The sequence below is a fragment of the Olea europaea genome, unplaced genomic scaffold (assembly GCF_002742605.1).
Source record: "Olea europaea var. sylvestris unplaced genomic scaffold, O_europaea_v1 scaffold4464, whole genome shotgun sequence".
In the NCBI taxonomy this organism is placed as follows: domain Eukaryota; kingdom Viridiplantae; phylum Streptophyta; class Magnoliopsida; order Lamiales; family Oleaceae; genus Olea; species Olea europaea.
The window spans coordinates 1-21,536 of NW_019262770.1; the positions used below are offsets into that span (position 1 = coordinate 1).

Here is a 21,536-nt window from a genome sequence, read left to right on the forward strand (position 1 = left end):
TTGGCTAGAATGGTTTCATTATCGTTAGTTGTAATGCTACAGCTTCATTCAAACTAATAGACACCAGGAATCAGTTTTCAAATATTTCTAGTTTTTCTGAACTAATTAAAATAGAGAATTTTTTTTCCTCTAATGTTAAACACCAAAACTATTGAGAGATTTCAACACTAGAAATTTGCAAAATTAAAATTATAAAAACTGCACAAATTATTAGGATTTTGGAGGTCAGGGAACATTCAGCCAATGTAATCTCATCTTGTGTGGTTTTGGATTCTCGGAGGAGAATCATCTTAGTTTTTTTGGTGTACGTTGTTTTGTGGGATTTCTTCCAACTACAGTATCTTGGTCAGCGATATATTGCTGGAATTTTGGTTGGTGTACTGGCGTTACAGCTTTTGTCGGAACACGAATTATGTGTTTGACCGAGTTTTCCTGATAGATAGAGTTAACTGTGTGTGTTGGCACACTTTGTGAATTTCTTTTGGAAATTCTTCTTGCAAAGTGAGCTCTCTGGAGTGACCTTGGAGTAATTCTTAGTTGTTTCTGCACTATTTTGTTGTTCTTCATTTTAATTCTATATAATGAGAGAATCTCTCACATCGAGGGGAATCGAGTCTTATTGAGTATTATTCAATATATTTGACAGTTTTTGAGTAGATGAATTTCACTTTTTGTTACAAAAAAGACACCGCACCGTACGTGCAAATAGTTTTATTGAATGGGACATGATTTGCACAAATACTGAACCTTTTTTAAGTATGAAATCTTACATGGGGTGCTATGCCTACAGATCCATATGCTGATATGATTTTGGTTGATGGAATCACTCTGCTATGCACTGACCTTCAGGTAGATTTAATAATTCCATTCATGAATAACAGCATAAGTAATTTATGTTTGAAGAATGCCCAAAGTATCATCAGAAGCATTATCAAGTGATTATACACCACTGTCATATCCTAAGCACATGTTTTAATAATTTATCAGTGGTTGATTATCGTGTAACCTTTTTTTCCTTGGCAGGTTGATCCTCAGGATATTGTCATGGTATGTATGCTGTAATTTTACATTGTGGAGTAGTAGTATACTATTATTGCCTCAACTTCACAATTTATTTAGGACCCAGTTCAAGTATTTTATCAAGTAAGAACTTCGTTTTAGATCAATACTCTGAATCTAGCTTGATGTAATTTTGTACAGTTCTTTTGTTTGTTTCGATACCCTTCACCGTTGATCATTTGCCTCTAAGCTTGTCTAATTTATTCCTTTTCTTACAAATGAGACTCAAAATTCCTTTTTGAACATCAAAATTCTCTATAATAAAAATATAGATTTCTACCATCATATGATGAAGGTATTACCACCTTTTGCCCACAAGCTATAGCAAATGCTCCACCCTATATCTCACAGAATCAAGCCTAGGAATCCACCCCAAGCCCTGTTCATGGAGCTCACCCCATTTCAAGCATGCCCTTGTAATAATCCACTTTCAACTCAAGCATGGATCTCCAGCTTTGGTACCAACTTGATATAGGGTATTGTCACCACTTTCCCCTAAAATTATCGCTAATGGCACAAATGGAATCCACCCTATATCACCTAAAATTATGCCCTGGAATCCACCCCAAGCCTAGACCCTCAGGTCCACCCCCGTTTGAAGCATGCTCATGCATTTCATCATGAAAATATTGTACACGATTTGTGTTTTTGGCCATTCTTTAATGAGTCAAACATTAAAAGAACTTGTGACCATATCGCTTACAAACGATCATTTGCAATATGCATATCTTTGTAAAAATAATACTCTGGTATCCAAACAACAACGACTAGTTACATTTTGATAGAAGCTTTAGAAGTTTCCACTTTTAAGAATGTGAATAAAAGAAGTTCCAGTTCCTATATTTAGGAATACTTCAGTGTTTTGCGAGACACTAGTTGAACTTTGATTTGCTTTAATTTGCAGTTGGTAGTCTCATGGCATATGAAGGCAGCTACTATGTGCGAATTTTCAAAGCAGGAGTTCATGGGCGGTTTACAATCTCTTGGGTAGATATAGATCAAGTTGTCTGAAGTTTCTTTTGGTTTTTCTCCTTTATTTGGTTGAAGTTTGCTACTTTGTGTGAATTGGACTTTTCATCCCTATATCACTGAAGTATATATCTCTGATGGCAGGATAGATTCACTGGATAAGTTCAGAGAAAGAATATCATTCATGCGATCTGAACTAAAAGATGAACGTATGTTCCAACATTGAATTCCCTATTGGTAGTCAAAGAAATTAGTCCATCCTCCAATAATGTCATGTTTTACCCAATGCTTTTTTGAATTGTTGATGTACTGAGTGCTTAACGATTTACTGCTATTTTATCCAGAAAAATTCCGAGAGATCTATAACTTTGCATTTGGATGGGCAAAAGAGAAAGTAAGTTTCTTGTTCAACAGTCGAAATTATGATTTTTTAATTGTCATCTATCATCTTGGATTGGAATTGTTGTCAACTCTTTCTGAGATGTTACAACAAAATGCTGCCTCATACATTGATTTCTTAGTTGTTATTTTCTTTTGGGTGTTCATAACACAAAAACCACAATGGAACCTATCAATAGTGAAGACAGCTATATTAACCCCCAAAGAATTGAGTCATGTTTCTTGAAAAGTTGTGGGGGTGAACTGCAAAGATTCTTGTCTTTCACATTTGATCAGGCTTTCTTACATTTAAATCTTAAAGAGCTAGGTTTTAGGATTTGCAAAAAATGATTTATGTAAAAACTTCAGTTGGAACTGCCTCATTTATTATGATTTATGTGAAAACTTCAGCTGGAACTGTCTCATTTCTCTGTTACACTATTTTGCATAATATCAACTTGGTAATTTAGATTGGTAATATGGAAAGGAAACCTTGAGTATTATTTGTTCTTGTAAAAATCCGACATTACATTCATGATAATTGCCCATAAGGGAAAACCAATTCAAAGCCGTTTAGCCTTTAACTGTTCGTACTCAAAATGGCTTCTGATAATTATCTTCTCGTGTATCAATTCTACCAGTTGATGTAGTTTACAACATTCAGATAGCTAATATTATTTCTGATTCAGGGTCAGAAGTCTTTGGCATTGGATACAGCAATTGGGATGTGGCAGTTGCTATTTGCAGAGAAGCAGTGGCCACTAGTTGATCATTGGTGCCAGTTCTTGCAGGTAGGAGAAACTGCATCTGAATCCTTCAACTACCCTGTCATCTATTTGCAACACTCTTAAATTTATTCATGCATCATTATTATTATTATTTATTTATTTATTTATTTATTATTATTATTTTAAATTTATCATGATTCAATTCGTTCTACCATGCAAAATTTCAAAGTTCCAGTGGTCGAAAAACAACTAAAACTTTAAGAAGTAATGGAAAGTTAAATTCAGATGAAAAACATGGAGTCTGATTAGTTGAAATTTGAGATCTCAGGTACTTGTATTAATCAAGAACTACAGTTTTGGCTGGTTCTAATTTTGTGAGGTGTAATACTTTGTTATATATTGGGAAATTGATGAAGATCTGAAGGTCTGTTCTGGATGGTTTTCCAAATTGTTTAAAAATTGAACTTTGGAGAAAATATTAGACCTTTAAAGAGCTCAATTATTAGGGAAAATTGGGTGGAAGTTGGAGGATCAAAGATAGCAAAAGGTTCCAATCCAGTGCTCAAACCCTTCCTGATGAATAATGCCTGAAAAGTGAGTAAATAAATGAAAAATCAATCATAAGGACTGTCCTGGGGTCCTCACGGGGTCTTCTAGAAAGCAAGATCTGCTGTAAGTTATCAATGATATCTAACTATCCTGAAAAAAGAAAGAACTTTTAAAACTTTATGCCGCGATAATACTGCAAGACATAATCCTAACTCGAATTTTTGATTGGGCTTTGAACGAATTGTATCTTATATGCTTATTCATTCTCAAGATTACATTTTAATTACATTTTTTTCTCAAATAAACTACTAAATGACCATTTTTCCTTCTTGTGTCTCTCTTTACACACGCTTTTTGTGACAATTTTACCTTCTTGGTTTTGATGATTCAGGCACGACATAACAAAGCCATCTCACGGGACACCTGGTCCCAACTGCTGGAGTTTGCAAGGGTAAATATTGTGAATAAAATTAATAAATACAAACTTTTCTACTCCAAGCTACATCCTACATTCCCCCATGTTACCCTCCATCAATAACCATCCATGTCACAGCTTGTCTCTTTTATTTGGATGAGTCATGTTTCTTGGTGAATCAGAGCTTGAAATAGTTAGCAATCCACCCCTTCCCACGACTAGGGACCCATGAATGTGCACGATATTCTTGGGATATACATGATTTTGTTTTCTTGCTTACGAAAATAGTAGGGATTATTTCATCGCTTACCACAATAGATATTGTTTTCTGTGAATGTAGACCGTGGACCATGCATTTTCAAACTACGATCCTGCAGGTGCTTGGCCATATCTCATCGACGAATTTGTTGAGTACTTGACCGAAAATAGCATAATTCAAAAGGGTAAGTTGAGTGATTGGAGCTACGAGCTTTGAGGGGTTGCTTTCCCTTGGATCGATGATTAAATCAGGAGTTGGCTTCAAATGGAATTGTATACCCATATTTTTACTGACCATTTTATCGATTTTGGAATAAGCAATTACTGATTTGGTTTGTATAATTTAATAGATGCACTTGACTATGAGTGGCAATATTTATTTGTTGAATTAGTACCTATCCTTTTAGAATTAAGCTACTTGTACAGTAATGTTTCGACATATACTAGGGTGGCATGCACCTCATCCCTCGATTTGAATTTATGAAGTTCAAAGTAAGAGTTGAAGTGTATGCCATCTCAACATCTCACAAATTTCTGTACAAGTAACATGATTAAACCTTTTTACCACCATGGAGGCTATGATGAAAGTGCACTTTGCTATCAATGTGCAATGGACAGGTGGCCTTTGCGGTACTAGAGATCAATGCTCAAGTATCTACCGATGATGTCGAGGCATTTTCATAACTGATGCACTCTGTGGTCTACTTGAAATTGGTCGAATGTTGATTTTCTTGAAGAGTTAAACCTTAAACACCAGTCTAAATACAAAATGACCCATTTATTAGGAGATATGATTCGGTCTAAATACAAAATGACCCATTTTTTAGGAGATATGTTGACATTTAATCCTTAGAAGGCGTTATTCTTTCTTGAAATACTATGAAGTTGCTTTTTACCTTGAAATTTTATCTACCTAAGCTTAGTAATTTTGTCTTAGATGGCATTATTCTTTCTTGAAATACCATCAAGTTACTTTTTTCCTTGAAATTCTATCTACTTTAGCTTAATAATTTTGTGATATCATTACAAGTAATTGAGAAAAATAATAATTCCAATACATTTTTGGAGGGACATTGATTCTCTCCAACAGTTTTGTTTCAAAATGTTAGGATTTGCAAGTGTGAATTAAATTAAGCACATACTCACGATTTGCTGGCAGTTGCAGTGTGAGGGTTCAATTCTTGAAACATGGAATTGAACTCCTTTTAGGCGCAGTGTACATGTAGTTCTTGTTCTTTGACCTGATGGGGCACATCTCGCGATTTACCTCCCTCACAACACTCTAGGGGTGAAACGGTGGGACCCTCAAAGTTGGGGTTCAATAATTTTTCTTTTTTCCCCTAAAATTAAGCACATATATACTGCTAATGTGGCTAGCAGTATCTCTTGCTGTACATTAACCTAAAGAATCTGTTAGGGACGGTTAGGCCTCTCCTCCACTGAAATGAATTCTGCCACAATATAAAGATCTTCAAATTGATTAGTTTAGACCTCCGATGTAATACTCTTCCACAGTAAGATAGGTCCTTCTTGTCAGATCGATAGGACTACTATGCTGAGTCAAAATTTTACCAACCAATTAAAAAATGAACTTTACACTTTCTTTTCGCCACTTCACCAACCTGTAATATATATACAGATAGCAATATTCTTAAACAAAATGTGGCCAACCATTGAGTTGTGAAAAAGAATTGATGAAGTTGCAAAGCATAATTGTTTCAAATCTCTGAAATCGAGTCCAATGATCTCAGTGAGAGTAATAACACATACAAGACACCAAACTAAAACCGATCGAAAAATAAGAAAATAAAGCACAATTTATTCATACTAGAAACACCAAGAGAGGTAGATAGAATAGAAATGCAATATGTCTATCTTTGAAGTTTCCATGCCAATTAATTCGAGACACAAGGCCTTGTGCAGAAACATCTCCGGCGAAATCCTCGGCATCTGCCGCCAGGGAAGCCTTCGTTGGCACACACATGCCTACAGTTTTTGTCGCTTAAGCAACTTCCTTTGAACAAATGGCTCTGTGACTCGCACAATCTTCCTTCAGCCCTCAGTATACCTGGATTCTCTGCAACAAATTAAATTATTCTGCAATTACAATAACCAAAACTGGTGTTTCAAATTGGAGGAGAATAAGAGAACTCACCGGAAGAAAAGAGCAGTAGCAGCATGAGGATGAAACTGAAGAATACCTTAGTAGCCATTTCTTGTGTGTACTCAACTCTCTGTAGATTAGGACGACTATTTGAACATATAAATATACATGCATGCATGAGATCAATAAGGGTTTTGTTGACACGTTTAAGAAAGGTGACACTTGCTGGGAGAAGGGGATGAACATTTGTCAATTTCCATGCATATACCCAATGGTGCAAAGGACAGGAGTGAGGTAGTCTCAGCCTTGCTGGCAGCCGCAGTGTGAGCTTTCAATTTCTGATACATGAAATTGGACTCTTTTTGGGCACCAGTGTACGGGCAAACTCTTGTTCTCTATCCTGTTGGGGCATATCCCGCGATTTACCTCCCTCACAATACTCTAGGGGTGGGGCGATGGGAGCCCTCGAAGTTAGGGTTCAACCTTTTCAGGAAGCAAAATCCCTCAATTTCTAGTTTTCAATTGACATAAATACCAAGGGAGAGAAATGGTGAGAAAAATGATGAGAGAGAAAGTAGTGAGAGAAATGGTGAAGGAAAAAGTAAAAACTGTTTTGGGTGCGATTTTTTCACCCAAAAAATTGATTTTTTGACCGTTATTTCACTATTTCAGCCGTCATATTTAACTTCTTCTCTTACAGGCGGACCCCACTTTTTTCCTAACGATCAAAAAATCAATTCTCAAAATCACTTCCAAACAGGCTTGTAGTTTGCCATTTGATTCTAATATAATTAATTTTTAATAAATTCTCTTCCTTATCTGACCAAACGGTTTCCATGTTAATAATTTATTAATAAATTTGTGTTATCACCTGATTTGTGAAATTAAAACTAGACAATATTAATCTTGAATGGTATAGTTCATATGTAGTGTTTAAGGTAATTTTTCCTAGAATTTATAAACATATAAATTTATGAATGAATGAAAATGACAGATGAATAAATGAATAGTACTTGTAAATTCATTGAAATGTAATTGAGTGTAATATAGGAAGTAGATAATAATCACATGTTAAACTAAGATAATTTAAATATTTAATATTTATGTCGTCTACTTAGAGCATGTTTGCTACAGCTTAAAACTCAATTAAAATCAATTTTTTGACCGTTATTTCACTATTCTAGCCGTCGTTTTTTAATTCTTCTCTCACAGATAGGACCCACTTTATCTCTAATGATAAATAAATCAATTAACAAAATCGCTACCTAACAAGCATTTAAAAAGCTAAAAGATCAATCGGAATAATGAACATTAATTATTTTCCATTATATTGATTCACTGAAGTTTTGATAGAGTTAATTGGTTATTTTTTTACTCAACATGAGTTGTATATGAGCACGTTTGGAGTAGTTTTTTTTGTCTAAAATAAGCAGTCAACTCATTTTTTCTTGTGACCTATTTACATTCAAAATAAATTAAAATTTTGTGTTGAATTTTCTAAATAATATTAAAGCAAAAGTGGGAAAACTTCAACATTCCAATTGCAATATCGGGGAAAAACTTCTACTAAAACATGGGGATTAAAGTGAAATAAAAGCAAAAGTTGGAGACTTGACTGCAATACCAATTGCACTATAAATTCATGACAAAAGCGTGACGCTTTCTAGGGTGTATTTAGAGGGGGTGGAGCTGGAGAACCAAATCCAAATCCAAATCCATACACAAGAACAGTGGGCTGTGGGGAGAGAGTCGAGCGGTATCAATTCACCTTTCCCCAGTTTCTCTCTCATAATTTCCTATTAACAGTCCAGAAAAAGTTTATCTCAATCTCGAATAATTAGAATTTCTTCCCACGCCGCTCAAAATGGTCAGTACTGATACGTTTAGCCGCTTTTAAATGTTCTAATAGTTAAAATTTCAGCTAAAGATCCTTTTCTGCTAGCAGTAGTAATAACATTCATTATTCTTTAAGTGTTTATCATTGAAATTAGATGTTTTAATGCTCGTTTGGGCAAAAATATACCTGCACTTAGTAAAAAGAATTTTTTCCCCGGTGATATGAAAGTGATTAATTTGAGGCGTTAATTTATTTGCATGGCAGAACAAGTTGGGAAGAGGGCAGCGGGAAAAAGTTCAGCAATTCCTGGCAATTACGGGGTCCAGGTATCTTATAATGGCTTAATTTCAGTTCTAGTTGTTGAGGGTTTTCCCTTGATCTGCACTCCTTTTCGGATGATTTAATAACTGTGTCAATGCTATGTAGCTTTTAAGTTTCCTAATCTTTCATTGCTTCAAGAAAACCGTGTAATTGTAGCTGGTTGAAACTTTATTTTTTTCTTTTAAAACATGAATGTCCTCGTATACATCCTTGCAAAGGGATTCTGCACCTTTTTGGTGCTCTATAGGTGACAGTGAGACTTGTTGCACTGTATGTAACAAAGATGTGATATGTTTGTCGACTATGTTACATATGAAAATAAAGCATCTGTAAATGCTTTTGATGCTCACATTATGACCCTTTGCGGATCCCTGTTATCTGAATTATACTTTCTTAAAAAATCGTCCATAATGTTTGTGTATCTGTATAAATTATTCTCATTTCATCCATCGGTCTAGGTGAATCGGTAAAATGCTCCAGTTGAATATCAGATTTTTTTATTTTTTATTTTTTGAAAATTCTTACCAGTTTCTTAACTTACGCTGTTCTTTGTGCAAAATGATATGACCTTGTCAGATAAAGTTTCTCCATTATACTTACCGGAAGCTTAATTAACATTTGACATTTGTTGTGTAAGCTGTCATGACTTAATAACATGGTTTTCACTCTTGAGTTTGTGAAATGCGATAATGTCTCTATTTCTCTGGGCTGATATTATGAGGTTGTTACCTATTAATAAAACAGTTAGCTATAAAAAGTTTAAACTTTCTAGTGAAGCCTTCATACTGGAATGCTACTGGTTGCTAGCTGGCATAGCAATCTCTAATTGTGTATACAATTTAGTTTCACGTGCTTATTCATATGATTAATCAAGAAATTGGTCTGATCAGCCAAAAGGTATCAAGTTCTTGAGATGTTCTCAATATTTTTCATTTGAGGGTTTCCTGGTCTTATTGATCCAATGAGCGCTAAATTTGCGTAGTCTGAATTACCTTGTTCTCTACTCTGGATGCAGTGAAAAAGTTGCCATTCAGGCACTGAAAGCCAGTGAATGGAATCTTGAAGGAGCATTTGACTTCTTTTACAGCCAGCCACAAATTAAATCAGCTGATACGAGACATCTGGAAGAGCTTTATAATAAATACAAAGGCAATTTTATTTGATTCAATCTGCATTCTTTTGTGTGCCCATCAAATGAGTATCATTCTGCTTGGAGCAACATCTATTTGTTTCTTACTGAAAATTTCTCATTAGAATCTTTAGCAACTATGTGATAATTGACTTCTGTTTAATTCTCTGAAGTGGCTGTAATATGATTGTGGTTCTGTTGACTTGATGCTCATGTTGAGGCAACCTTGGGCTGGTCCTCTCTGTCCACCTGTATCAAATTTTTTCCATTCCATTTCATTAATTCTCTTGGAAAACTGGAAGTCACAATCACATTGTCAGTATGAGTTAAAAACTCTTTTTAGTAAGAGTTTCTCAAGGAATCATTAATTACTTTTCAATCTTAAAACATGGGGATGAATATTGAAGTCCTTTTAGTTATGATTATAATACAGAAGAGTGGTACTACGTTTTGCTATTATCTATCATTGGTATAGTCCTCATAGCATTTTCTTTTACTGTTGAATGGCGATGCTATTTGCGTCTCAATAGTGACAACTAAAGATGGTGATGGTGATTGACTCTTAAGACTCAACAACAAAAGACTACATCTTGCCTAAGAAACATTCAACTAAGACCTAGGGTGTGTTTGAGCCCCTTTCATTTTGGAAAATTTATTATAGAATAGAAGATTGATGGAGGATGTGTTGTTAAAAAAGAAGTAAAATGTTTTGGTTTGCATGTAATATTTTTTTAATGAAAAATGTATGGTTGAAAATGAGTATTATAAAAAAATAATGTGGTAGAATGTAAAATAATGGGTGACAAACAGGGGCTTATTCTTGATAAATTTGAGGTTGGCTAGAATGGTTTCATTATCGTTAGTTGTAATGCTACAGCTTCATTCAAACTAATAGACACCAGGAATCAGTTTTCAAATTTCTGAACTAATTAAAATAGAGAATTTTTTTTCCTCTAATGTTAAACACCAAAACTATTGAGAGATTTCAACACTAGAAATTTGCAAAATTAAAATTATAAAAACTGCACAAATTATTAGGATTTTGGAGGTCAGGGAACATTCAGCCAATGTAATCTCATCTTGTGTGGTTTTGGATTCTCGGAGGAGAATCATCTTAGTTTTTTTGGTGTACGTTGTTTTGTGGGATTTCTTCCAACTACAGTATCTTGGTCAGCGATATATTGCTGGAATTTTGGTTGGTGTACTGGCGTTCCAGCTTTTGTCGGAACACGAATTATGTGTTTGACCGAGTTTTCCTGATAGATAGAGTTAACTGTGTGTGTTGGCACACTTTGTGAATTTCTTTTGGAAATTCTTCTTGCAAAGTGAGCTCTCTGGAGTGACCTTGGAGTAATTCTTAGTTGTTTCTGCACTATTTTGTTGTTCTTCATTTTAATTCTATATAATGAGAGAATCTCTCACATCGAGGGGAATCGAGTCTTATTGAGTATTATTCAATATATTTGACAGTTTTTGAGTAGATGAATTTCACTTTTTGTTACAAAAAAGACACCGCACCGTACGTGCAAATAGTTTTATTGAATGGGACATGATTTGCACAAATACTGAACCTTTTTTAAGTATGAAATCTTACATGGGGTGCTATGCCTACAGATCCATATGCTGATATGATTTTGGTTGATGGAATCACTCTGCTATGCACTGACCTTCAGGTAGATTTAATAATTCCATTCATGAATAACAGCATAAGTAATTTATGTTTGAAGAATGCCCAAAGTATCATCAGAAGCATTATCAAGTGATTATACACCACTGTCATATCCTAAGCACATGTTTTAATAATTTATCAGTGGTTGATTATCGTGTAACCTTTTTTTCCTTGGCAGGTTGATCCTCAGGATATTGTCATGGTATGTATGCTGTAATTTTACATTGTGGAGTAGTAGTATACTATTATTGCCTCAACTTCACAATTTATTTAGGACCCAGTTCAAGTATTTTATCAAGTAAGAACTTCGTTTTAGATCAATACTCTGAATCTAGCTTGATGTAATTTTGTACAGTTCTTTTGTTTGTTTCGATACCCTTCACCGTTGATCATTTGCCTCTAAGCTTGTCTAATTTATTCCTTTTCTTACAAATGAGACTCAAAATTCCTTTTTGAACATCAAAATTCTCTATAATAAAAATATAGATTTCTACCATCATATGATGAAGGTATTACCACCTTTTGCCCACAAGCTATAGCAAATGCTCCACCCTATATCTCACAGAATCAAGCCTAGGAATCCACCCCAAGCCCTGTTCATGGAGCTCACCCCATTTCAAGCATGCCCTTGTAATAATCCACTTTCAACTCAAGCATGGATCTCCAGCTTTGGTACCAACTTGATATAGGGTATTGTCACCACTTTCCCCTAAAATTATCGCTAATGGCACAAATGGAATCCACCCTATATCACCTAAAATTATGCCCTGGAATCCACCCCAAGCCTAGACCCTCAGGTCCACCCCCGTTTGAAGCATGCTCATGCATTTCATCATGAAAATATTGTACACGATTTGTGTTTTTGGCCATTCTTTAATGAGTCAAACATTAAAAGAACTTGTGACCATATCGCTTACAAACGATCATTTGCAATATGCATATCTTTGTAAAAATAATACTCTGGTATCCAAACAACAACGACTAGTTACATTTTGATAGAAGCTTTAGAAGTTTCCACTTTTAAGAATGTGAATAAAAGAAGTTCCAGTTCCTATATTTAGGAATACTTCAGTGTTTTGCGAGACACTAGTTGAACTTTGATTTGCTTTAATTTGCAGTTGGTAGTCTCATGGCATATGAAGGCAGCTACTATGTGCGAATTTTCAAAGCAGGAGTTCATGGGCGGTTTACAATCTCTTGGGTAGATATAGATCAAGTTGTCTGAAGTTTCTTTTGGTTTTTCTCCTTTATTTGGTTGAAGTTTGCTACTTTGTGTGAATTGGACTTTTCATCCCTATATCACTGAAGTATATATCTCTGATGGCAGGATAGATTCACTGGATAAGTTCAGAGAAAGAATATCATTCATGCGATCTGAACTAAAAGATGAACGTATGTTCCAACATTGAATTCCCTATTGGTAGTCAAAGAAATTAGTCCATCCTCCAATAATGTCATGTTTTACCCAATGCTTTTTTGAATTGTTGATGTACTGAGTGCTTAACGATTTACTGCTATTTTATCCAGAAAAATTCCGAGAGATCTATAACTTTGCATTTGGATGGGCAAAAGAGAAAGTAAGTTTCTTGTTCAACAGTCGAAATTATGATTTTTTAATTGTCATCTATCATCTTGGATTGGAATTGTTGTCAACTCTTTCTGAGATGTTACAACAAAATGCTGCCTCATACATTGATTTCTTAGTTGTTATTTTCTTTTGGGTGTTCATAACACAAAAACCACAATGGAACCTATCAATAGTGAAGACAGCTATATTAACCCCCAAAGAATTGAGTCATGTTTCTTGAAAAGTTGTGGGGGTGAACTGCAAAGATTCTTGTCTTTCACATTTGATCAGGCTTTCTTACATTTAAATCTTAAAGAGCTAGGTTTTAGGATTTGCAAAAAATGATTTATGTAAAAACTTCAGTTGGAACTGCCTCATTTATTATGATTTATGTGAAAACTTCAGCTGGAACTGTCTCATTTCTCTGTTACACTATTTTGCATAATATCAACTTGGTAATTTAGATTGGTAATATGGAAAGGAAACCTTGAGTATTATTTGTTCTTGTAAAAATCCGACATTACATTCATGATAATTGCCCATAAGGGAAAACCAATTCAAAGCCGTTTAGCCTTTAACTGTTCGTACTCAAAATGGCTTCTGATAATTATCTTCTCGTGTATCAATTCTACCAGTTGATGTAGTTTACAACATTCAGATAGCTAATATTATTTCTGATTCAGGGTCAGAAGTCTTTGGCATTGGATACAGCAATTGGGATGTGGCAGTTGCTATTTGCAGAGAAGCAGTGGCCACTAGTTGATCATTGGTGCCAGTTCTTGCAGGTAGGAGAAACTGCATCTGAATCCTTCAACTACCCTGTCATCTATTTGCAACACTCTTAAATTTATTCATGCATCATTATTATTATTATTTATTTATTTATTTATTTATTATTATTATTTTAAATTTATCATGATTCAATTCGTTCTACCATGCAAAATTTCAAAGTTCCAGTGGTCGAAAAACAACTAAAACTTTAAGAAGTAATGGAAAGTTAAATTCAGATGAAAAACATGGAGTCTGATTAGTTGAAATTTGAGATCTCAGGTACTTGTATTAATCAAGAACTACAGTTTTGGCTGGTTCTAATTTTGTGAGGTGTAATACTTTGTTATATATTGGGAAATTGATGAAGATCTGAAGGTCTGTTCTGGATGGTTTTCCAAATTGTTTAAAAATTGAACTTTGGAGAAAATATTAGACCTTTAAAGAGCTCAATTATTAGGGAAAATTGGGTGGAAGTTGGAGGATCAAAGATAGCAAAAGGTTCCAATCCAGTGCTCAAACCCTTCCTGATGAATAATGCCTGAAAAGTGAGTAAATAAATGAAAAATCAATCATAAGGACTGTCCTGGGGTCCTCACGGGGTCTTCTAGAAAGCAAGATCTGCTGTAAGTTATCAATGATATCTAACTATCCTGAAAAAAGAAAGAACTTTTAAAACTTTATGCCGCGATAATACTGCAAGACATAATCCTAACTCGAATTTTTGATTGGGCTTTGAACGAATTGTATCTTATATGCTTATTCATTCTCAAGATTACATTTTAATTACATTTTTTTCTCAAATAAACTACTAAATGACCATTTTTCCTTCTTGTGTCTCTCTTTACACACGCTTTTTGTGACAATTTTACCTTCTTGGTTTTGATGATTCAGGCACGACATAACAAAGCCATCTCACGGGACACCTGGTCCCAACTGCTGGAGTTTGCAAGGGTAAATATTGTGAATAAAATTAATAAATACAAACTTTTCTACTCCAAGCTACATCCTACATTCCCCCATGTTACCCTCCATCAATAACCATCCATGTCACAGCTTGTCTCTTTTATTTGGATGAGTCATGTTTCTTGGTGAATCAGAGCTTGAAATAGTTAGCAATCCACCCCTTCCCACGACTAGGGACCCATGAATGTGCACGATATTCTTGGGATATACATGATTTTGTTTTCTTGCTTACGAAAATAGTAGGGATTATTTCATCGCTTACCACAATAGATATTGTTTTCTGTGAATGTAGACCGTGGACCATGCATTTTCAAACTACGATCCTGCAGGTGCTTGGCCATATCTCATCGACGAATTTGTTGAGTACTTGACCGAAAATAGCATAATTCAAAAGGGTAAGTTGAGTGATTGGAGCTACGAGCTTTGAGGGGTTGCTTTCCCTTGGATCGATGATTAAATCAGGAGTTGGCTTCAAATGGAATTGTATACCCATATTTTTACTGACCATTTTATCGATTTTGGAATAAGCAATTACTGATTTGGTTTGTATAATTTAATAGATGCACTTGACTATGAGTGGCAATATTTATTTGTTGAATTAGTACCTATCCTTTTAGAATTAAGCTACTTGTACAGTAATGTTTCGACATATACTAGGGTGGCATGCACCTCATCCCTCGATTTGAATTTATGAAGTTCAAAGTAAGAGTTGAAGTGTATGCCATCTCAACATCTCACAAATTTCTGTACAAGTAACATGATTAAACTTTTTTACCACCATGGAGGCTATGATGAAAGTGTACTCTGCTATCAATGTGCAATGGACAGGTGGCCTTCGCGGTACTAGAGATCAATGCTCAAGTATCAAGTATTTACCGATGATGTCGAGGCATTTTCATAACTGATGCACTCTGGTCTACTTGAAATTGGTCGAATGTTGATTTTCTTGAAGAGTTAAACCTTAAACACCAGTCTAAATACAAAATGACCCATTTATTAGGAGATATGATTCGGTCTAAATACAAAATGACCCATTTTTTAGGAGATATGTTGACATTTAATCCTTGGATGGCGTTATTCTTTCTTGAAATACTATGAAGTTGCTTTTTACCTTGAAATTTTATCTACCTAAGCTTAGTAATTTTGTCTTAGATGGCATTATTCTTTCTTGAAATACCATCAAGTTACTTTTTTCCTTGAAATTCTATCTACTTTAGCTTAATAATTTTGTGATATCATTACAAGTAATTGAGAAAAATAATAATTCCAATACATTTTTGGAGGGACATTGATTCTCTCCAACAGTTTTGTTTCAAAATGTTAGGATTTGCAAGTGTGAATTAAATTAAGCACATACTCACGTTTTGCTGGCAGTCGCAATGTGAGAGTTCGATTTCTGAGACATGAAATTGAACTCCTTGTAGGCGCGGTGTACATGCAACTCTTGTTCCCTAACTTGCTGGGACATATCTCGCGATTTACATCCCTCACAACGCTCTAGGGGCGGAGCGATGGGGGCTTCAAAGTTGGGGTTCAATAAATTTTTTTTCCCCTAAAATTAAGCACATATATACTGCTAATGTGGCTAGCAGTATCTCTTGCTGTACATTAACCTAAAGAATCTGTTAGGGACGGTTAGGCCTCTCCTCCTCTGAAATGAATTCTGCCACAATATAAAGATCTTCAAATTGATTAGTTTAGGCCTCCGATGTGATACTCTTCCACAGTAAGATAGGTCCTTCTTGTCAGATCGATAGGACTAGTATATGATGAAATATAATTGAGTCAAAATTTTACTAACCAATTAAAAAATAAACTTTACATTTTCTTTTCGCCACTTCACCAACCTGTAATATATATATACAGATGGCAATATTCTTAAACTAAATGTTGCCAACCATTGAGTTGTTAAAAAGAATTTGAAAAAGAATTGATGAAGTTGCAAAGCATAATTATTTCAAATCTCTGAAATCGAGTCCAATGATCTCAGTGAGAGTAATAACACATACAAGACACCAAACTAAAACCGATCGAAAAATAAGAAAATAAAGCACAATTTATTCATGCTAGAAACACCAAGAGAGGTAGATAGAATAGAAATGCAATATGTCTATCTTGAAGTTTCCATGCCAATTAATTCGAGACACAAGGCCTTGTGCAGAAACATCTCCGGCGAAATCCTCGGCATCTGCCGCCAGGGAAGCCTTCGTTGGCACACACATGCCTACAGTTTTTGTCACTTAAGCAACTTCCTTTGAACAAATGGCTCTGTGACTCGCACAATCTTCCTTCAGCCCTCAGTATACCTGGATTCTCTGCAACAAATTAAATTATTCTGCAATTACAATAACCAAAACTGGTGTTTCAAATTGGAGGAGAAAAAGAGAACTCACCGGAAGAAAAGAGCAGTAGCAGCATGAGGATGAAACTGAAGAATACCTTAGTAGCCATTTCTTGTGTGTACTCAACTCTCTGTAGATTAGGAGGACTATTTGAACATATAAATATAAATGCATGCATGAGATCAATAAGGGTTTTGTTGACACGTTTAAGAAAGGTGACACTTGCTGGGAGAAGGGGATGAACATTTGTCAATTTCCATGCATATACATAATAATTTGTTTTAAATTAGGGTAATAAAAAGAGACAATTGCTTATGAAAAAGAGAAAAAAAAAAAAATTTTGCATAACAACAATTTGTTGAAAATTTTCATTTTATCCCACGTTGATTTATTAATTAAGTTTTTGCAGAAGAATCTTTAATGACCCTTTTGCATTTTGCATTTTTAGGTGCTAAGAGTAAGAGCCTAGGAGGGAGCTATTTTATGACGAGTTAGGACTAACCGCGGCCACTCGACCAATAAAGTTTAAATTAACATTAATCAGTGCTTAAAAAAAAGGTTGAGTTATAATTAATAATTAATATTAATCATACATGTCTCTAAATTCACAAATTTCATTTATTTTCAATCACATATTTTATCAAAAGCTTTACAAACATCCCTTGTCGATATTTATCGTTAAGAGGAAGAACTGTTGAATTATTACGTTGCAGATAAATCGAATTTATGGTGTAGGTGAGAATTTTGTCAAAATGATAATCTATAAGTATGTCAGCTCATGGGCTTAGGTAGATCGGGTTTTTTGCTATATAAAGGGAGTTGAATATTATTCTTTTCTTTACATCTTTTTCTCTTTTGCAAACCCGAAGTGCTTTTTTCATCATCTTCATTCTCAAGGTAATTTTCTTATTCTGCTCTTATTTTTTTTGAAATTCCAATGGCTTTGTCATATTTTTCCAATGCATAAGGTTATTCCGTCCTCCTCATTGTATTCTAGCCAAGAACATTTTAAATCATCCTTTTGGACATCAAGTAGGGGTGAGAGTAAGAATGGAAGGGGACGGACTGACTGACTCTTTGAAATATCGGTTGGTTGATTGAACAATCGTACTGGCCGACTAGGTCGGTCGATCGACCAGCAAGGTCAACCAGGTCGGTCTATCAGCCCAGTCGGGTGGTCAACCGGTCGGCCAAACCTAGCTGACCGGCCAACCCCTTGCTGGTCGACCAACCAGCTAAGATAGCAGGCTCGTTCGACCCCTCGAGCCGTTGACATTCTTCTTGATCTTTTCGACCCTTCTATTTTTGTTTCATGTTCCCCTAAAAATCATATCGGTTATTTCAAGTCTCCAACTTAAAAACTTTAAATTGGATGGGACTCGATGGGAAGGGTGGTAGTCCTTGACATCCCAAAGGGACCTAGTTTTTATAATTGTTCGACCAAGTTGGATCAATTGCTTGATAGGAGCACGCATGTTGACAATATTATATATATAGAGCCCCTAAGCCCAAAGAAGAGCTTCCAAGGTCAAATCCTCGCGAGATTGCCATGTAAAAAAATTGTTTTGATGAAGGTTTGAGGTTTTCTCTTCATCCTTTCTTTGTCTCAATCTTCAACGAATTCCATCTTACCTCGAGTCAAATAAATATGAATGCATGGAGGAAAGCATCATACTTCTTGTACCCTTGTCTTAGTGAAAAGATTGTGCCCTCCACAGAGTTGTTCAGGTGTGTGTTCGAGTTACATAACTTACCCCAGTACAACGCATTCGTCTATCTTACTACTAGGGTTCCTCTTCGTATCCCCAAGTATAGAAATTCTATTAGTGGGTGAAAATCTCGAATCTTCTTCTTCCGGCCTTTCGAAGGCCGATTTCCATTCAATACTTATTGGAGAGTTCCCCAAATTCGCATATTCAATTGTCATATTGAGTCTACTCTTTTGAGTTCTCAAACTCAACAACTGACTAGTACCACCTCTTGCACCCCTCCTATCTCAAGTTTTAATAATAAGGAAGATGTTGACATTAGGAATTGGTCGACCTATTAGTAGGTCCTTATTTATAGTTCTTATTTTCATACTGTGCGTTTCTTTAAGTGTTAGTCTTTGTGCCTTTTTAGTTTGGTTGTATGTGTGCAAGTATAGACTTTGACTTCGAAGGAGTTTGAGCTCGATACCTAAGCCTGAGAGTGATGAGGGGTTGTCCCATGCTCCCCCCACCCCCCAAAAAGAGAAAAGTCACTAACAACTTCATGTCTCTCTGGGCAAGAAATGGTGTCTTTACTGCTCCGGTGATCCTGCAAAAAAAAAAAAAAAAAAAAAAAAAAGAGAAGAAGAGGTTGGTGCTTCCTTCCTCGTTTTACCTCCCGCGTGCCAATTAGTAATAGTTTTCAGATGAAGAATTTAAAGAACAGTGAGAGAATGGCAGAAAATATTTTTTTGGAAAGAAAATGCCCCCCATACTTGGCACGCCTCTAAGGCATTTATAGGTGCTCGACATCATGAAATTGCTTGGCGGTTATCATCTACATGTCCAATGCAGCATACTCACACACTAGATGGTTTATACCCACTTGTAAAGCGGTTACTTTCTACCTATAAATTGGATAACTGATTTAATGATAACCGTCAAATGGTTTTTAGCCCGTTCCAAGGATGGTGGGCAGTTTGGGTAATAGTAGTCGATTTACCGTAGCAGTGCTCAAGTTGCGCATAGCGATAGTCAGGCTAATATAGTGGCAGCCACCTATCATAGCGAAAGTCACCTGATATAGTGGGAGTTGTCTTCACTCAATGGTCAAATGAGCATAGCGTCAGTTAGGCTAGCATAGCAGCAATCACCCTATCATAGCAAAAGTCACTTGATATAACGGGAGTCGTCTTCACTCGAATGACCATCGCAGTTCATTATTTGAGCCACATAGCATCAATCCCCTTAATTTTAAAATTCTTACTAATAATGTGACCATCCATTTAAATTAATCCAACTGTTGATAATCCCAATGCTATAAAGGCCCTATTGAATTAAGTGGGAGAAAGCTCATTCGATGGAAGGGAAGACAACCGATACAATAGTTGCAAAAGTTTATTTAGATAAAAAGATGGGGACGAGAGGTTGAAGTTTTCCTTGAAAATTTTGAGATAAATCGACTAAAAATTTAAATATGACCTCTTTAGTTCTTTTTGTTTTTTAGCCAAGAGAATCAAATCGAATCATGAACCAATGATTTTTTGTTTTTTTATAATGAAATTAAATGGTCCTTTTTTCTTTTTTCTTTTTTAAGATATTCCGATTTGGTTCTAGTTTCATTTTTAAAATTTTCAGACATGCACAATATCAATAAGTTAGTAATATATACTTAAATAAATATGAAGCATTCAACATGTTCAAATTATCAATCATCAAGATCATGAAAGTTCAAGCTAAAAAAAAAAAAATTCATAATTTTAATACCAAATCAATTTTCATTCCCATACAAAAGATTGTTTAATAAGAAATAAAAATGATTCACTAAATTAATTGCAACAGTTTTGACGGCACACTCCACAATAAAGGATGAATTATGTAAAAATTTTATTGTCCATTTTTACAGGCAACTATTAACTGTTTAATACTCATAAATATTTATTGAATTTTCCTCTATTTGCAAAGAACACTAATAATTTATTAGATAATCAAGGTGAAAAATATACTTTTTAAGTGATTGACCATTTTTTTTTTTTAATTCTTGAAAGTCTTCTCCACTAACTTGATTAAATGTAGTGCCAGCGTGTCGTGACCTTGTGTAAATCGAAAAGGAACGAGAGAAATTATTCAAATAAATACAAAATTAGAATTTGCGCCAATTAATATATATATAAAATAAAAAATGAAGTTTCGTACTAGTTCTAGTTCTTGGTTGGAGAAAATCAGAACCAAAACCAAATGGTTCTTCATTTGCGAACCAAAACCATTAAATTTATTATTATTATTATTATTTTTTTTTTTTTTTAAAAAAGATAAGAAAAACCAATTCTCTTTGGCTGCAATCAGGAGAATACAGAAAGCAAAGCAAGCAACGTTAAAATATACACACTGATCTTCTTTGAGGACATTCTACTAACAACATAGATACACTAAATCTTTTTCCCAAAATATTCGAGATCATGAATTCTTTTTAGCTATTCCAATCCACCAAACAAAAAGACCCTCTCAGAATTAATCAATTCAGGATCCACAACAATGGTTGAATCAGTATATGTCTAATATCTTAGGCCATTTTCAGCACTGCACCAAATTTTACATCAAACTAAAATTCATTTTCAACCATTACACCAAAAGTTATACCAAATGAACAGTGTTTAATCATTTTCTTCCCTTTTTTTATTCTTTATAATTTATTTATTTGAAATATTATTTATTTAATTATTTTATAAATACATAAATTACTAAATAAATAATTACGTTAAATTACGAAAAAGATTGAATTCATTAAT

General features: G+C 34.8%; 4 protein-coding genes across 6 annotated transcripts; 2 read left to right on the top strand and 2 right to left on the bottom strand.

Annotated features, from left to right (window-relative positions):
- Positions 1–729: 729 nt before the first annotated feature.
- Positions 730–4,769, top strand: LOC111388012 (DCN1-like protein). Its single transcript, XM_023012668.1, has 8 exons — positions 730–849; positions 1,024–1,047; positions 1,964–2,046; positions 2,173–2,237; positions 2,373–2,422; positions 3,096–3,197; positions 4,075–4,134; positions 4,439–4,769. Exons 1-8 carry the CDS (start codon positions 781–783, stop codon positions 4,571–4,573), a joined length of 588 nt encoding a protein of 195 aa, XP_022868436.1. The 5' UTR covers positions 730–780; the 3' UTR covers positions 4,574–4,769.
- A 1,265-nt stretch (positions 4,770–6,034) lies between these two features.
- Positions 6,035–6,667, bottom strand: LOC111388013 (defensin J1-2-like). Of its 2 annotated transcripts, none has more exons than XM_023012670.1 (2): positions 6,512–6,667; positions 6,035–6,424 (listed from the first exon to the last, which is right to left on the bottom strand). In XM_023012670.1, exons 1-2 carry the CDS (start codon positions 6,636–6,638, stop codon positions 6,252–6,254), a joined length of 300 nt encoding a protein of 99 aa, XP_022868438.1. In that variant the 5' UTR covers positions 6,639–6,667; the 3' UTR covers positions 6,035–6,251. The 2 variants fall into 2 exon arrangements, with proteins under 2 accessions (XP_022868438.1, XP_022868437.1); XM_023012669.1 differs by having other exon boundaries at positions 6,048–6,433.
- Positions 6,668–8,124: 1,457 nt separating this feature from the next.
- On the top strand, positions 8,125–15,340 carry LOC111388011 (DCN1-like protein 1). The gene is made up of 11 exons (XM_023012667.1): positions 8,125–8,327; positions 8,562–8,623; positions 9,634–9,767; positions 11,362–11,420; positions 11,595–11,618; positions 12,535–12,617; positions 12,744–12,808; positions 12,944–12,993; positions 13,667–13,768; positions 14,646–14,705; positions 15,010–15,340. Exons 1-11 carry the CDS (start codon positions 8,325–8,327, stop codon positions 15,142–15,144), a joined length of 777 nt encoding a protein of 258 aa, XP_022868435.1. The 5' UTR covers positions 8,125–8,324; the 3' UTR covers positions 15,145–15,340.
- A 1,307-nt stretch (positions 15,341–16,647) lies between these two features.
- LOC111388015 (defensin-like protein 1) lies at positions 16,648–17,187 on the bottom strand. Of its 2 annotated transcripts, none has more exons than XM_023012672.1 (2): positions 17,111–17,187; positions 16,648–17,023 (listed from the first exon to the last, which is right to left on the bottom strand). In XM_023012672.1, the coding sequence occupies exons 1-2, from the start codon at positions 17,166–17,168 to the stop codon at positions 16,851–16,853; spliced, it is 231 nt and encodes a 76-aa protein (XP_022868440.1). In that variant the 5' UTR covers positions 17,169–17,187; the 3' UTR covers positions 16,648–16,850. The 2 variants fall into 2 exon arrangements, with proteins under 2 accessions (XP_022868440.1, XP_022868439.1); XM_023012671.1 differs by having other exon boundaries at positions 16,648–17,032.
- Between the last annotated feature and the right edge of the window lie 4,349 nt (positions 17,188–21,536).